The sequence below is a fragment of the Ammodytes marinus genome (genome assembly GCF_949987685.1).
Source record: "Ammodytes marinus genome assembly, chromosome: 7".
NCBI classification, from domain to species: domain Eukaryota; kingdom Metazoa; phylum Chordata; class Actinopteri; order Uranoscopiformes; family Ammodytidae; genus Ammodytes; species Ammodytes marinus.
In genome coordinates this window covers 1904746-1919745 of record NC_137211.1, presented here as the reverse complement: position 1 = coordinate 1919745, position 15000 = coordinate 1904746, and the positions used below count along the sequence as shown (strand labels likewise).

Genomic DNA, 15000 nt, shown 5'->3' with positions numbered 1-15000 from the left:
GAGGGAGGGAGAGAGAGAGAGGGAGAGAGAGAGATAGAGAGAGGGAGGGAGAGAGGGAGAGAGAAAGAGAGAGAAAGAGAGAGAGAACTTGACATGGAGAATATGGAGAGTGGAGTGGAGTGAAGTGGGGTGTTTGTTGTGCGTACCAGTCGGTGCAGTATGTGAAATGCGAACTGAGTGTGTGTGTGTGTGTGTGTGTGTGTGTGTGTGTGTGTGTGTGTGTGTAGCTCTGTGTGTGTGTGTGAGTGTGTGTAGCTCTCTGTGTGTGTGTGTAGCTCTGTGTGTGTGTGTGTGTGTGTAGCTCTGTGTGTGTGTGTGTGTGTGTGTGTAGCTGTGTGTGTGTGTGTGTGTGTGTGTGTGTGCAGGGGAGGATCCTCTCGCTCTTAAAGCCGGGTCAGAGAGAAGGAGATCGTCAGAGCTGAGAGTGAGAGGCACTGAGGAAGGCACACACACACACTCACACACACACAGATACACTGCTACAGAAAACACACACACACACACACACTTACAAAGACAAGTGGCCTATTGTACACACACACACACACACACACACACACACACACATAGACACACACACAAAAATAATTGTAGATCCCTCCAACACACACTTTAACACACACACTTTTCACTGTACTCTGGACCTACCACTCGAGGAGGATAATACAACTTCCCTAAGGACTCAATATCCCACAATGCACTTCTTCACACAGCGGGGGACCCCTACCCAAAGGACTAACAACCTGGATGGAAATATATTGGGCTCCAGGAGAGGGGGGTCTCTTCGCCGCTGCCTTACCCCACCGACGGCAGCCCTTCTCTGGGTATGGATCGGGATCTCGGCCCTGGTGGTTCCTGGAGCCTGGAGCTTTTTGAGCGAGGAGCAAGAGGAGATGCTAGTGGAGCTTCATAACCATTACAGAGGACAGGTCTCACCCACTGCGTCCGCAATGATGCCTCTAGTAAGTCAGCTGTCTGTCTGTCTGTCTGTCTGTCTGTCTGTCTGTCTGTCTGTCTGTCTGTCTGTCTGTCTATGCGTCTGTCTGTCTGTCTGTCTGTCTGTCTGTCTGTCTGTCTGTCTGTCTATGCATCCATCTGTCTGTCTGTCTGTCTGTCTGTCTATGCATCCATCTGTCTGTCTGTCTGTCTGTCTGTCTGTCTGTCTGTCTATGCATCCATCTGTCTGTCTGTCTGTCTGTCTATCTGTCTGTCTGTCTGTCTATACATCCGTCTGTCTGTCTGTCTGTCTGTCTGTCTGTCTGTCTGTCTATCTACTGTATCTGTCTGTCTATACATCCGTCTGTCTGTCTGTCTGTCTGTCTGTCCATCTACCTATTCATCTATCAATCTATCAATGATGCCTCTAGTAAGTCATCTGTCTGTCTGTCTGTCTGTCTGTCTGTCTGACTATCTATCTATCTATCTATCTATCTATCTATCTATCTATCTATCTATCTATCTATCTAGTAGTCAACTTTTTGCTCAATTTCTGCAATATGTGCCAGACATTCAGATGAATCGAAAATATTGTATATTTCTCTCCCGCCCACTGTGCAGTAAGTACAAAAGTATAAAATAAGATGAGTAGGGTGCTCCGGTGGTGTAGTGGATAGAGCGTGTACCATATTGGCTCCGGCCTTCGTTGCAGTGGTCGCGGGTTCGAGTCCGACCCGTGGACCTTTACTGCAGGTCATCCCCCCCCTCTCCCTCTCTCTCTCTCTCTCTCTCTGTCTCCCCATTTCAACTCTGTACTATCTAATAAAAAAGCTTGAAAATGCCCAAAAATACAAATAAAAATAAAAATAAATAAGATCAGTAATACGAACATACAGTATGCATCAGTACATATACTGTACATAAGACACCTGCTCACTGCTCAGCTTAAAATACCCCCATACACACACACACACACACACACACACACACACACACACAGGGCGTATAGGGACAGCGTTATATAGTGTATCGGCTTAAGTTTCAGCTGTGTTGGTGAGGCTACTTAGAAAGCGTGGCTGTGCAAAGAAATCTAGTTCGGTTTAAGGTGCTCCGAGTAACTTTAATTTTGTGTTAATTCTAGCGCCCCCCTTTGGACAAAAGCGGTAGCATTTTTACTACGCCAGCTGTTGTTCCTGGTTGAGCGTATACCCATGACAAAGGCATTAAGAAAAAACTATATTAAAATAGCATTATTTTCTTAGTACTTCTTCTTCTTGGTCTTCCAACAGGTGCATTTCCCCAGGACGCCCACTATATATAAAAACGTGTAAGGCCGTTAAGTTTGTCCGTTCTGTGCTACTGTAGAAACATGGCGGTGCAACATGGCGGCCTCAGCGCCCCGCTCCTATGTAGATATAAAAGGCTCATTCTAAGCTCATAAAAAAACAAGAAATTACTATACACTAATTAAAACATACTGATAATAGTAATGTTATATCCGATTTCTACCAAGTGTGTTCTGAAATATGCATCCCCAAAAAAGTTACACACTATACCTTTAAAGAGCCAATAATGATTTTTACAAGCCATTCGTATGTCCATATTTAACTTCTATAACCTCATCTAACTCTTTTTGAATGGGATTTCTACCCAAAAACATATTTTTCGTGTTTCCTACAGTTAGATAGTTTCGGTGAGGTTAAGAATTATCAAATCATCCCTGTACAACGAAGCCCAATGATTCTACCAAATGCTACAAAATCAGATTAGTAAAACTGAACAGTAGAGTCTTTATTTCAGTATAATGATTGTCTGTAACGTTCTAGGATTAACATACCACACTGTTACGGCCGGCCATACCAGGCTCGTCAACCGGCCTGTAAACATGAAACAAACCCAGACGAAAACCATGAATCAACGTGTAGTGGCAACCTGTTTGCCACTCTTGCCGGACGTGTGATTCTGGACTCGTGCTCAAAAAGAAAATCCAAGGCCGATGTAACATGAAAAAGTAGTGAATTTATTTCTCAAAAAGTAGTCGACAGTGAACAAAAAATATACGTAAGGCTACGGTCAGAAAAGTGAAGCTCCCGTCCTGCTCCGATACTTCAATAACACTGCAGAAAGCCGACAAGTGACTCATTTACCACAGTTGTACGACACTAAGCTACGCTTTATGACAGTAACCACCTGTGATAACAAGTGACAAATAAGGGTACTATCTACTGATTAGACCTAAATATAAGCCATGATAATTATTATTAATTAAAGCAAAATATATTATTAACACATGCCTATCCTCTCCATGGCTCTAACACAACGTTTAAACCATAAGGTAATTTATTAAACCAATCCCACAACTCAACTCAATCGGAGGCTGTAAATGAAAAGGAAAACGGGAAGAAGCCTGGGACAGCCACAGTTGGACTGCGTTATTGCCCAGGTCTTCCTCCAGCTAACCTATACCCCGGCCCCTCTAAAACTACGATGAAAACAGAAGAACACAACCTAACAGCCCTCCATTAACTAAACAGTAAGGCAGCAAGCAGCAGCAGCATGGAGCAGGTCAGCAGCCGTGAGCAGTTTGCGCTGAGTGAGAGACCCGCCACCGACACAGGCCACGGCTTTAAGCCCCGCCGGAGCACCTGCTTCCTAATCAGGACACCTGAGAGAGAGAGAGTGAAGGAGGGAACAGGAGGAGATAAAACAAGGCGGGAGCCGTAACACACACACACACACACACACACACACACGCACAAACACACACACCACTCTGGACTATGTCAATGGGTTAAAGGTGTAGTCAGTGATTCTGGAGAACGCTTGTTGTCAAAAATCACTTTCTGTCAAAATCAGTGAATATCTCCTCGCGAACCGCTTACCTGTCTGTACTGTGTTTGTGTGCGTTGATACACAGCCTAGGCTCTGTAAACTGCTCTGATGCTAGCTACAGTGTTTACAAACCAGTTTACAGAGCCTAGGCTGTGTATTAACACTGGATATTTTTTCAGAGCACACACAGTACAGACAGGTAGCGGATCATGAGGAGATATTCACTGATTTTGACAAAGAAAGTGATTTTGACAACAAGCGTTCTCCAGAATCACTGACTCCATCTTTTGTGTGTGTCTGTCTGTCTGTCTGTGTGTATGTACCTTAAATGTGCAAGACATTAAACACACTTTTGTACATTTTGTACTGACAAGAAGTGACATTTTTCCATGTTTAATAAAACTGCAATAATAAAAAGTTGCAGTCAATGTTTCAACATACATTTAATATATATTGTTCTAAGATTCTTGGAGACGTCGGACCGTTGTGTTCATAATTTATTATAAATTAACTCCAGCTGTGAGTTGCTCCACCTCCTCTTGTTCATGTGCTTTGTATTATGGAATATCTGTGTGTGTGTGTGTATGTGTGTGTGTGTATGTGTGTATGTGTATGTGTGTGTGTGTGTGTATTATGGGATATCAGTGTGTGTGTGTGTGTGTGTGTGTGTGTGTGTGTGTGTGTGTGTGTGTGTGTGTGTGTGTGTGTATTATGGGATATCAGTGTCCAATAAAAGCAGTCAGAGAATCCAGGCTCTGTTCCAAATCTCATACTTTTTATTTTTTCTATTCTACATACTACAGCTGATCATAAAAAGTTAATATAATGTATGCTACAATTGGGACATACTTTCACTTATTTTATTTCATCCTTACATGGCTCCTTGAACTTGCCTCTTGCTTGTATATCCGTCTCATCGCTGGTTGTTTTCACTGGGAGGCTCAGTCCATGTGATGTAACTTCTGCTGCAGTGGATTGTGGGTCAGAACCTCCATAAAGCTGCTGGTTTCAACACTAAAAAAAATCACCACCGGATGTAGTAGGACATCTGGGTATTTTTCAGCATGCTGCATCTGCCACAAGCCAAATAAATGTCTGTCACATTCAAGCCATCGCCAAACGGGTTGACACAAAGTTGATTAAGCCTATCAGCTCCACAAAACTCTCTCTGTATTTCTCAGTATGGCAGCGTTTACAAACTGGTGTCCCCCTCCCCCCCCCCCCCCCCCCCAAACGACACTGGTGCAGGAGCTCAGAAAAATCCCAAAAAGAGCCCAAGAAATGTTTCAGTTGTTGATTCTACTGTTAAGAAAAAACCTGGCCGTACAGCAGAAGGTAAAAAATCCATGTGCCATCACTGAAGGCTTTACCTCATGTAGATGGCGAAGCACCGACAGTGTTGTTGTAATTACTCAGAATTCCTCAACAGAAGTTACGCACTATAGCTTTAGTAGCCCTGGTATTGTTTGCTGGTGTCTGTCTTGTTTTCATTATCTCCGTTTGCGTCTGTTTTTTTGTTTTTTACTTTGCTGATGCAATAACTTGGCGACTTACTTCATATCAAGCTGAATGATCAAACATGTTGGAACTTATTCTATAATTCAATCCTCTACACACACACACACACACACACACACACACACACACACACACACACGGTGGATAGTGAGTACGGACCAACTCTCCCTGCGTTCCAAATCTCCTTCTCTTTCTTTTTTCTATTCTTCATACTACATCTGATCATAAAAATAATCTAGGATGCGGTATGCTACAATTGGGACATACTTTTACTTATTTATTTCATCATAACATTGCGCCTTGATCTTGCCTCTTGCTTTTGTATTCGTAGCATCCCTGCTTGTTTTCATATGGAGGCTCCATCGATGTGATTTCACTTCAGGTGCGCACTGGATTGTGGGTCAGAATCGCCCAAATAGGATGCAGTTTTCAACACTAACAATTTCACCAATTATAAAAATTTGGATTTGGATTGGAAAAGAAATGGATCAAACCGTAACACAGACACGGTGCAGGTTGAGATTTTACTGTTACCCAACTCTATTTTTTAAGGCCTTATCTTTTAGAATATTAAAGGTGTTTCAGTTTGTGTTAATTCTAGCGCCCCCCTTTGGACATAAGCGGTAGTGTTTTTACCACGCCAGCTGTTGTTCCTGGGTGAGCGCATACCCATGACAAAGGCATTAAGAAAAACTATATAAAAATATCATTCTTTGCACTGATGGTCCTGTTTGCTGTTTACATGTAATTCATGATCATCAGAGGGAAAAATTAGACTGTTTCAGAAATATTAAAAAGTTCCTCGTAGCTACTTTAAAGGTGCAGTGTGTAATATGACATCATCAAGAAAGTTCTACAAAGTTCTAGAATGCAACGCTCCCTGGGTAACCCCAACCCTTTAGAATAATAACAGAAGCTACAGTGGCCTTCAAGGACAAGAACAATTCTAAATTTTAAACAATGCACCTGATGACATTCCAACTATGACACTTTCAAGATGGCGGCACTAGGCCATGGTCCAAAATATGGAGAAATATGGACATATATGAGACCCTTTCTAAGGGAAAAAATAATAATTCTAAAAAAAGAATTCAGCTATTATGCACAAAATTAAACGTACTTATGGATATTATAATTACTTTCTATAAAATCTGCTTGGAAATAAAACCCAAAATTCTACACACTGCAGGTTTAAATGTAATCCTTTGTGTTGCCTTTAAGACCCTTGCTCCTCCAGCTCGAGAACATTGTGTAAGTTTGAGGTGAATTTCAGGTCAGAGTAAATCCCTTATCGTCGGGCAGGTTTGGGCCGGTATGTTATGGTTTTCAGAAGCTGCAGCAAGATTAACTCTTTATAGTCACACACACATACACACACACACACACACACACACACACACACAGACACACACACAGACACACATACACACACACACACACACACACACACACACACACACACACACACACACACACACACACACACACACACACACACACACACACACACACACACACACACACACACACACACACACACACACACACACACACACACACACACAGTAAAATCTTTATTGTTAAATTAACAGTACATTACTGGCAACAATTGTCCAGTAGTTAATGTATTTCCGGTCATATTATTACTGTATTTAGATTGACGGTAGCATAATATTACCCAGAATGCTTTGGGGCGGCTGTGGCGAAGTGGGCAGGGAGGTCGCCTCTGGAGTGCAGGGTCAGAGGTTCGATCCCCCGTCTCCCCGCCACATGTCGAAGTGTCCTTGGGCAAAGAGACACTGAACCCTAAATGTCTCCTGATAGTTAGCTTGCACCCTGCGTGGTAGCTGCTGCTGCTATCGGTGTATGAATGTGTGTGATTGGGTGAATGTGTACAAAACAATGTAAAGCGCTTTGGGTCTGTGAAAAACCAGGGAAAAGCTCTGTATAAGTGGAGTCCATTAACCATGTATTTCTGGTCATATTATTACTGTATTTAGATTGACAGTAGCATAATACTTCCCAGAATGCTTTGCGAATCTACAGTAATTTACTGAATAACGAAAATACAGTAAGATACTCGTGACATAACAGTAATATTACTGTGAAAACAACAAAATCTTTTACAGTGTAACGATTGCTAATGTGCATTTTATGGAAAATTATTTAAAGCTGCAGTGTGTAGAATTTACTGGCTTGTTTCAGAACAGACTTGGTAGAAATGTAATATAATATTCATCAGTACGTTTTAATTAATGTATAATCTCTCGTTTTTTATGACCTTAGAATGAGCCTTTTATATGTACATAGGAGCGGGGCGCTGAGGCCGCCATGTTGCACCGCCATGTTTCTACAGTAGCACAGAACGGACAAACTTAACGGCCTTACACGTTTTTATATATAGTGGGCGTCCTGGGAAAATGCACCTGTTGGAAGACCAAGAAGAAGAAGAAGTACTATAGAATAAATAACTAAATACATCTTCACCTCATCACTTGATATTGTAGAAAGACTTGAGGCAGTGGTGGATGATGCCATCTTGAGTAACTATAGCTTATTGTCCTTGAAGGCCACCGTAGCTTCTGTAAATTCTGAAAAAAAAGACAAATTTCAAATTGGCCTTGTGTAAATTGACTAATAAAGATAACTTCACACACACACACACAGAATTACACACACACACACACACACACACACACACACACACACACACACACACACACACACACACACACACACACACCACACACACACACACACACACACACACACACACAGATATGTAGAGTAAGTTGCGGTTTTGGGTGATAGACGGGTGTTTCCCTAAAGTTAATAAGTGGAGTGTCAGACAGGGAGGGAGTCGACAGAGAACACTATGTTTACAGAGACAGAGAAATGAAAATTAGGCTGTGAATGAATGACCGAACAGAGGAATGTGTGTGTGTGTGTGTGTGTGTGTGGGACGGTGTGTGTGTGTGTGTGTGTGTGTGTGTGTGTGGGAGAGAGGGAGTGAGGGTGTGTGTGTGTGTGTGTGTGTGGGAGAGAGGGAGTGTGGGTGTGTGTGTGTGTGTGTGTGTGTTAAGAGATTGTGTGTGTTTGTGTGTGTGTGTTTGATTGTGAGAGTCAGAGTGTGTGTGTGGTTAAGGGTGTGTGTGTGTGTGTGTGTGTGCGTGCGTGTGCGTGCGTGTGGTTGTGTGTGTGTGAGAGAGGGTGTGTGGGGGTAAGTGTGTGTGTTATAGAGAGAGTGTTTGTGTGTGTGTGATGGTGATGGTGAGAGAGAGAGAGAGAGAGAGTGTGTGATGGTGTGTGTGTGTTAGAGCGAGAGATAGAGTGTATGTGTGTGTGTGTGTGTGTGTGTGTGTGTGTGTGTGTGTGTGTGTGTGTGTGTGTGTGTGTGTGTGTGTGTGTGTGTGTGGACCAGGAGAGGTCTCAGCCTGTCTCCATCAGTATGGAAGCCCCACTGGGACATTTCCATATTGTTTTTCAGCTGGAGGGAGGAACGAAGGGAGGCCAGACAAAATATACAACCCCAAAGCTTCAAGCGATAGTGCGTAACTTTCTCACATAACTGAATGTCATTCAAGCCATCACCAAGTGAGTTGACACAAAGTTGAATAAAGGTGAAGTGAGCGATATATTTATGTTAATATAAGTGTTAAATCGCTCTTTATTCATACAGTAATCACTTACATTATGTGCACGTTTCATAAAGCCAATCTCTCAGTCACTCGCTCTGCATGTAATCGGCAAATAAACTTTTCGGGATCCCACAACCTGATATCCAATCAGAAGAGAGAACGCTACAAACCGGCACCTTGCCGGTGCACATGCAGAGTGACAGAGGGGTGAATGTTTATGCTTTAAGCCTATCAGCTCCACAAAACTCTCTCTGTATTGTATTTAGCCTAATGATAAAGCCTTTGTCTAATATTTATGTACTATTTAATTGTTCATATATTGGTCTAACATATCATATATTTCCGCAGACGAAAGTCCGTTGAGGTCAAGGTGTATTTATCTGGGTATTTTTTCACCTGAACAAACGTTTCACAGCGGTTTGAATATGTTCAAATTGATTTACGTGGGATTTTTACGTGTTAAATTTACGTGTTCATTGTGAAATGGCTTTTCCGGTCAACAAAAAGTTTAGAGCCGGCCCTGGTTTACAAACTGGTATGACTCATGATTTCTTAGCAGAACAAATGTAATCTGTGGATTTCACACACACACACACACACACACACACACACACACACACACACACACACACACACACACACACACACACACACACACACACACACACACACACACACACACACACACACACACACACACACACACACACACACACACACACACACACACACACACACACACACACACAGTGTCTCTCTCTCTCTCTCACACACACACACACACACACAAAGCCTGAAGCATGCAGAGTAAGAATGTAAATCCCCTCAGCAGGAGATCGCTGTACTGTTTGTTTAATGATGTTTCATAATCCGTAACGTACACCGCTGGTAACTGGTGCCTAGAAGCTGATAGATAGGGGCGCTCATGGTGTGGCAGATTTGAACACGAAGAACAATATAAGCAACATGAATAATTAAAGGGGGCGCCCTTAGCTCAGTTGGTAGGGCGTCCCCCCCCCATGGGCCTCGGCCAGCAGCGGACCGGGGTTCGATTCCAGCCCGCGGTCGTTCTCTGCATGTCACTCCCCTCTCTGCCCCATTTCAACTCTGTCTCTACACTATCAATAAAGCATAAAAAATGCCAAAAACATATCTTTAAAAAAAAATATGAATAATTAAACATTTAACAGCTACAGCTTCCTTCACCAAAACCTTTTATCCAAAAAAATAAATGTTTAAAAATGTTTAAAAAAAAACGTGATTCTGCCTTCTCAACCGCAATGCGTGATCGTGGCTCTGTGTATCGTTAAAGCCCTAATAGACAAACTGAACAAGTTTCACCTCAGGTCAACCATGACTTGTCTTTCGAGACAGAGAGAAACAATGATCAACTGTTCACATACCGGACGACCTCCAGTGAGTGTGTGTGTGTGACAGAGACAGTGAATGTGTGTGTGTGTGTGTGTGTGTGTGTGTGTGTGTGTGTGTGTGTGACAGAGACAGTGTGTGTGTGTGTGTGTGTGTGTGTGTGTGTGTCTGAGAGACAGAGAGGGAGAGATGCTGTGTGTGAGAGACTGTGTATGTGTGTGTGTGTGTGTGTGTGTGAGAGAGAGAGAGACAGAGAGGGAGAGATGCTGTGTGTGTGTGTGTGTGTGTGAGAGAGAGACAGTGTGTGTGTGTGTGTGTGTGTGTGTGTGAGAGAGAGACAGAGACAGAGAGGGAGAGATGCTGTGTGTGTGTCCTTGTACATGACCTGAAAGTCATAACACAGACCAGATGTGGAATGTGAGAGAGACCACTGACTATTGTTAGTGTTGTGTCATCACCACTGAACAAATAAACACACACACACACATACACTCTCAGAGACACACACACACACACTCTCAGAGACACACACACACACACACACACACACACACACAGGATATTAAACGCTCAGCTAGGGTCTTGTACAATGTTTTGGATTCTTTGTGACATCGACTCAAAATATGGAATATCTGTATTCAAGAGCATCAATGTTTTTTTTTTCAGAGCACAATTTATTGATTCCACTTTCATATTTTGTCATTCTATCTATCTACCTCACAGACTCAGGTTGCATTCCGAATCTCACACTCTTACTTTTTTCTATTCTACATACTACATCCGACGATAAAAAGAATCTAGTTAGGATGCAGTAGGCATACTATTGGGACATACTTTTACTCTCTTATTTCATCATAACATTGCGCTTTGATCTTGCCTCTTGCTTTTATATCCGTCGCATCCCCGTTTGTTTTCATATGGAGGCTTCGTCGATGTGACGTCACTTCACGTGCGCACTGGATTGTGGGTCAGAATCGCCCAAATAGGATGCAGTTTTCAACACTAACGATCCTAAATCTGGCCACAAGAATCGGGACATCCTAAATCTTTTTTCTACATACTATAGGCAAGGCAAGGCAAGTTTATTTATATAGCACAATTCAGACACAAGGCCACTCAAAGTGCTTTTTGTCAAATGTCTGGATACTTTTTCCACTACATCAGTTCCTGAGGAGGAAGTTGCAGTGAGGTTAAACCCAGATGCATCATGGGTAGGAAAAAAAAATATAGTAGAAAGTATGCGATTCGGAACGCAACCTCAGTGTTCCTGTGTTACAGTAATACACAGCCTAGGCTCTGTAAACGGTCATGTTGCTAGCTACGATGGTCCCCTTGGTTTACGTACCCTTTATCTCAATTTCCAGTTTACTGTGGATTAACACTCGATTTTTGTGAGTACACACTGTACGGACAGGTAGCGGGAAATGAGATATTCACTCATTTTGAAAACAAGCGTTCTCCAGAATCACTCGTGCGTTTCCATGGCACAACTAGATTGGATTAAGACATATACCGAACTAGACACTCGAACGGACCGTGTTACTTGTCTGAGTATACATGGCCCTTCAGTAATCGGATAAATGTCCGATGCATGGCTGTCTCCACTATGCTAGGTGGCGCTGTAACCCTTTCAACAAGTGGTTATAGAGCCACGTCCGGTTCCTTTCCGGCAACAACACTACTATTTTTTACGTCGTCTCCTTCTACTTCCTTGTGAAATCCTCCGCAGGGATTCACGAGCAAGCGCAGAACGAGTTATCTAGGTGTTCTTATCCGACTTCGCTTGTCCGTTATTGTGCCGATTTGTGTCCGAAGTAGATCGGATAAAGGTTAAAAGTCCTGTTGAAGTCTTATTCGTTTATTTACCCGATTATGAGTCTGCATGTAAACGCACTGAGTGACTCAATCTTTTTTTTACTGTTTATTTTTTTGGCATTTTCAAGCTTTATTAGACAGTACAGAGTTGAAATGGGGAGACAGAGAGAGAGGGGGGATGACCTGCAGTAAGGGTCCACGGGTCGGATTTGAACCCGCGACCACTGCAACGAAGGCCGGAGCCAATATGGTACGCGCTCTATCCACTACACCACCGGAGCGCCCCAACTGACTCCATCTTTAAAGTCAAATGTCTGAATACTTTTTCCACTACATCAGTTCCTGAGGAGGAAGTTGCAGTGAGGTTAAACCCAGATGCATCATGGGTAGGAAATGTCAATGTTCACCTCAGACGGGTCAGGCTCCGGTGTGTGTGTATGTTTTTGTTAGTGAGTGAGTGAGTGAGTGAGTGAGTGAGAGAGTGTGTGTGTGTGTGTTTGTCTTACTGTGTGTGTGTGTGTGTGTGTGTGTGATAAACTTTGGTCGAGGTCAGAGGTCATATATGAGTGAGTGAGTGAGTGAGTGAGTAAGTGAGTGAGTGTGTGTGTGTGTGTGTGTGTGTGTGCTTGTCTTAATGTGTGTGTGTGTCTTACTGTGTGTGTGTGTGTGTGTGTGTGAGATAAACTTTGGTCGAGGTCAGAGGTCATGTATGAGTGAGTGAGTGTGTGTGTGTGTGTGTGCTTGTCTTACTGTGTGTGTGCTTGTCTTACTGTGTGTGTGTGTGTGTGTTTCTCTTACTGTGTGTGTGTGTGTGTTAAACTTTGGTCGAGGTCAGAGGTCATGTATGAGTGGGTGATGATGTGATGTATTGATTGTATTTCCACGTGAACTCGAGGTTTCAGGTCGAACACAATGTGACGTTTATAAATCAAAACAAAATGTCTCTTTCTTTCCCTTTCCTGTCTGTGGCTCATATCCTCAGAGTGATATTACATTTCACACAAATTTATAAAGAGATTTTTTTTTCTAACTAAGACCTGTACATAATATTTTTTTGTTATATAAAGTGAAAAAAGGCTGTAATTTTTTTTTAAATTAATATGTTACTACTCTGGCATTCAGGGTCAGGGTCAGGGTAAACTTTATTGTCCTGTTAAGGGAATTTGTCTTGGGCATTGTGCTACATTTTGCTTAACCAGTAGACAACAACAATATGACACAGTAAAAACACAGTAAAACCTACACATTGGACAAAGCTAAAACACAAGAACATCACACGGTAATTCTAGGACATAAAAACATTCAGACAATTTAAAGTGCGAGGAAAAGTGCCTAAGTTTATTGCACATTATCAAACATCTGCACATAATTAGTGAGAAATTGTCAAATTTGCATTTTTATTCAAATACTTTTCAGAAGAATTTTTTTTTAATAAAATGTTTTATAATTGTTATGTCAGTAATCAACTGGCAAAGTTTCATGATGATATCTATAAGTTAAAAATGACCCTAATATAACCCCTCCCCCCCCCTCCCCCCCATAGAGTCTCAGTCCTCTTCACAGCAGACCCGGGTTAGAATCCAGCCCGGGTCGTTCTCTGTATGTCATTCCCCTCTCTGACACATTTCATCTCTGTCTCTACACACTGTCTAATAAAAGCAAAAATTGCCTAAAAGTCCATCTTAAATATTAAAATCCTAAATTATTTTTTTTTGCTTGATTTGTGAAATATTACCTGTTTCCCACAATATCCCACATGTATGAACAGGGACAATGTACAAAAGAAACATTAACCTTGTTTGGAGCAAGAGGAGAGATGCATTGTACCAGGTTTTAGCAAACTGCTATTTTCCACCTGTAGTATGTAGTATGTTAATACCTCATGTGAGTTGGTAAGATTGGGTTTAAAACTTTTTTTTCATTTTACTTTACTTTACTTTTTTTTTAGTGGTTTTATGGTTTTATACATATGGACAAAAAAAACAGAATAAGTAAACACATACAATACATACACACCACCCAACCCCCTCTCCCCTCCCCTCCCCTCCCCCTCCCCCCCTCCCCCTTCCTCACATAAACAGACAAGGAATACAGAAAAAAAGTGAAATAAATAACTAAGACAAAATGATTAAGAAAATAAGCTATAAGTACACAAGAAACAAAACAAAGCTAAAACAAAACTGGGGCAAACCTCACACCTTTTGGTTCCCTAAGTGCCGCAGCACTGGGCCCTATATAGCGGGGAATTTATGGGGGTGACCTGACAGCTCATGACGTAGCCTTTCCACATGTAGAATGCCCACCATTTAAAGACTTTTCTAAACAACTTTTCTTTGCTTGATGTTTCAGAGGTGGGACCCGAGCCTGAAGGTGATAGCAGAAGGCTACGCGGCAAAGTGTGTGTGGAACCACAACCCAGAACTGGAGGAAACCGGTGAGAACCTGTTCGCCGGAACCGGAGCCCTGGACCTCAGAGAAGCCATGGAGAAATGGTTCCTGGGTGAGTTTATTTTATTTCTTTGTTTTATTTATCCAGGAAAGTCCAATTGAGATTGAAAAACAATTTTTTTTGGGGGGTGCTCCGGTGGTGTAGTGGATAGAGCGCGTACCATATTGTCTCCGGCCTTCGTTGCAGTGGTCGCAGATTCAAATCCAGTGGACCTTTACTGCAGGTCATCCCCCCCTCTCTCTCTCTCTGTCTCCCATTTCAACTCTGTATTATCCAATAAAGCTTGAAAATGCCAAAAAATTATCTTTAAAAAAATAATCTTTTTCAAGGAAGTCCTGGCCAAGAGGCAGCAAACGTTACATGGATACACTCACAACATAGACAAAAAAATTAAATTATAAAAAACAGTTATGAGTAAGGGAGATCGTCTCAAGTGCTCTCAGC

General features: G+C 42.3%; 1 protein-coding gene and 1 long non-coding RNA gene across 2 annotated transcripts in view; one reads left to right on the top strand and one right to left on the bottom strand.

Moving 5' to 3' along the window:
• The first annotated feature begins 441 nt into the window (after positions 1–441).
• Positions 442–15000, top strand: part of LOC307252792 (uncharacterized protein) — a 22148-nt gene continuing 7589 nt past the window's right edge. Inside the window, exons 1-2 of the mRNA XM_080030588.1 lie at positions 442–962; positions 14457–14607. Of these exons, the coding sequence (XP_079886714.1) occupies positions 696–962; positions 14457–14607 (418 nt within the window). The 5' untranslated portion in view covers positions 442–695. The remainder of the gene's footprint in view (positions 963–14456; positions 14608–15000) is intronic.
• Positions 7771–15000, bottom strand: part of LOC307252801 — a 55119-nt gene continuing 47889 nt past the window's right edge. Inside the window, exon 3 of the long non-coding RNA XR_013844936.1 lies at positions 7771–7877. This is a non-coding gene — a long non-coding RNA (uncharacterized lncRNA). The remainder of the gene's footprint in view (positions 7878–15000) is intronic.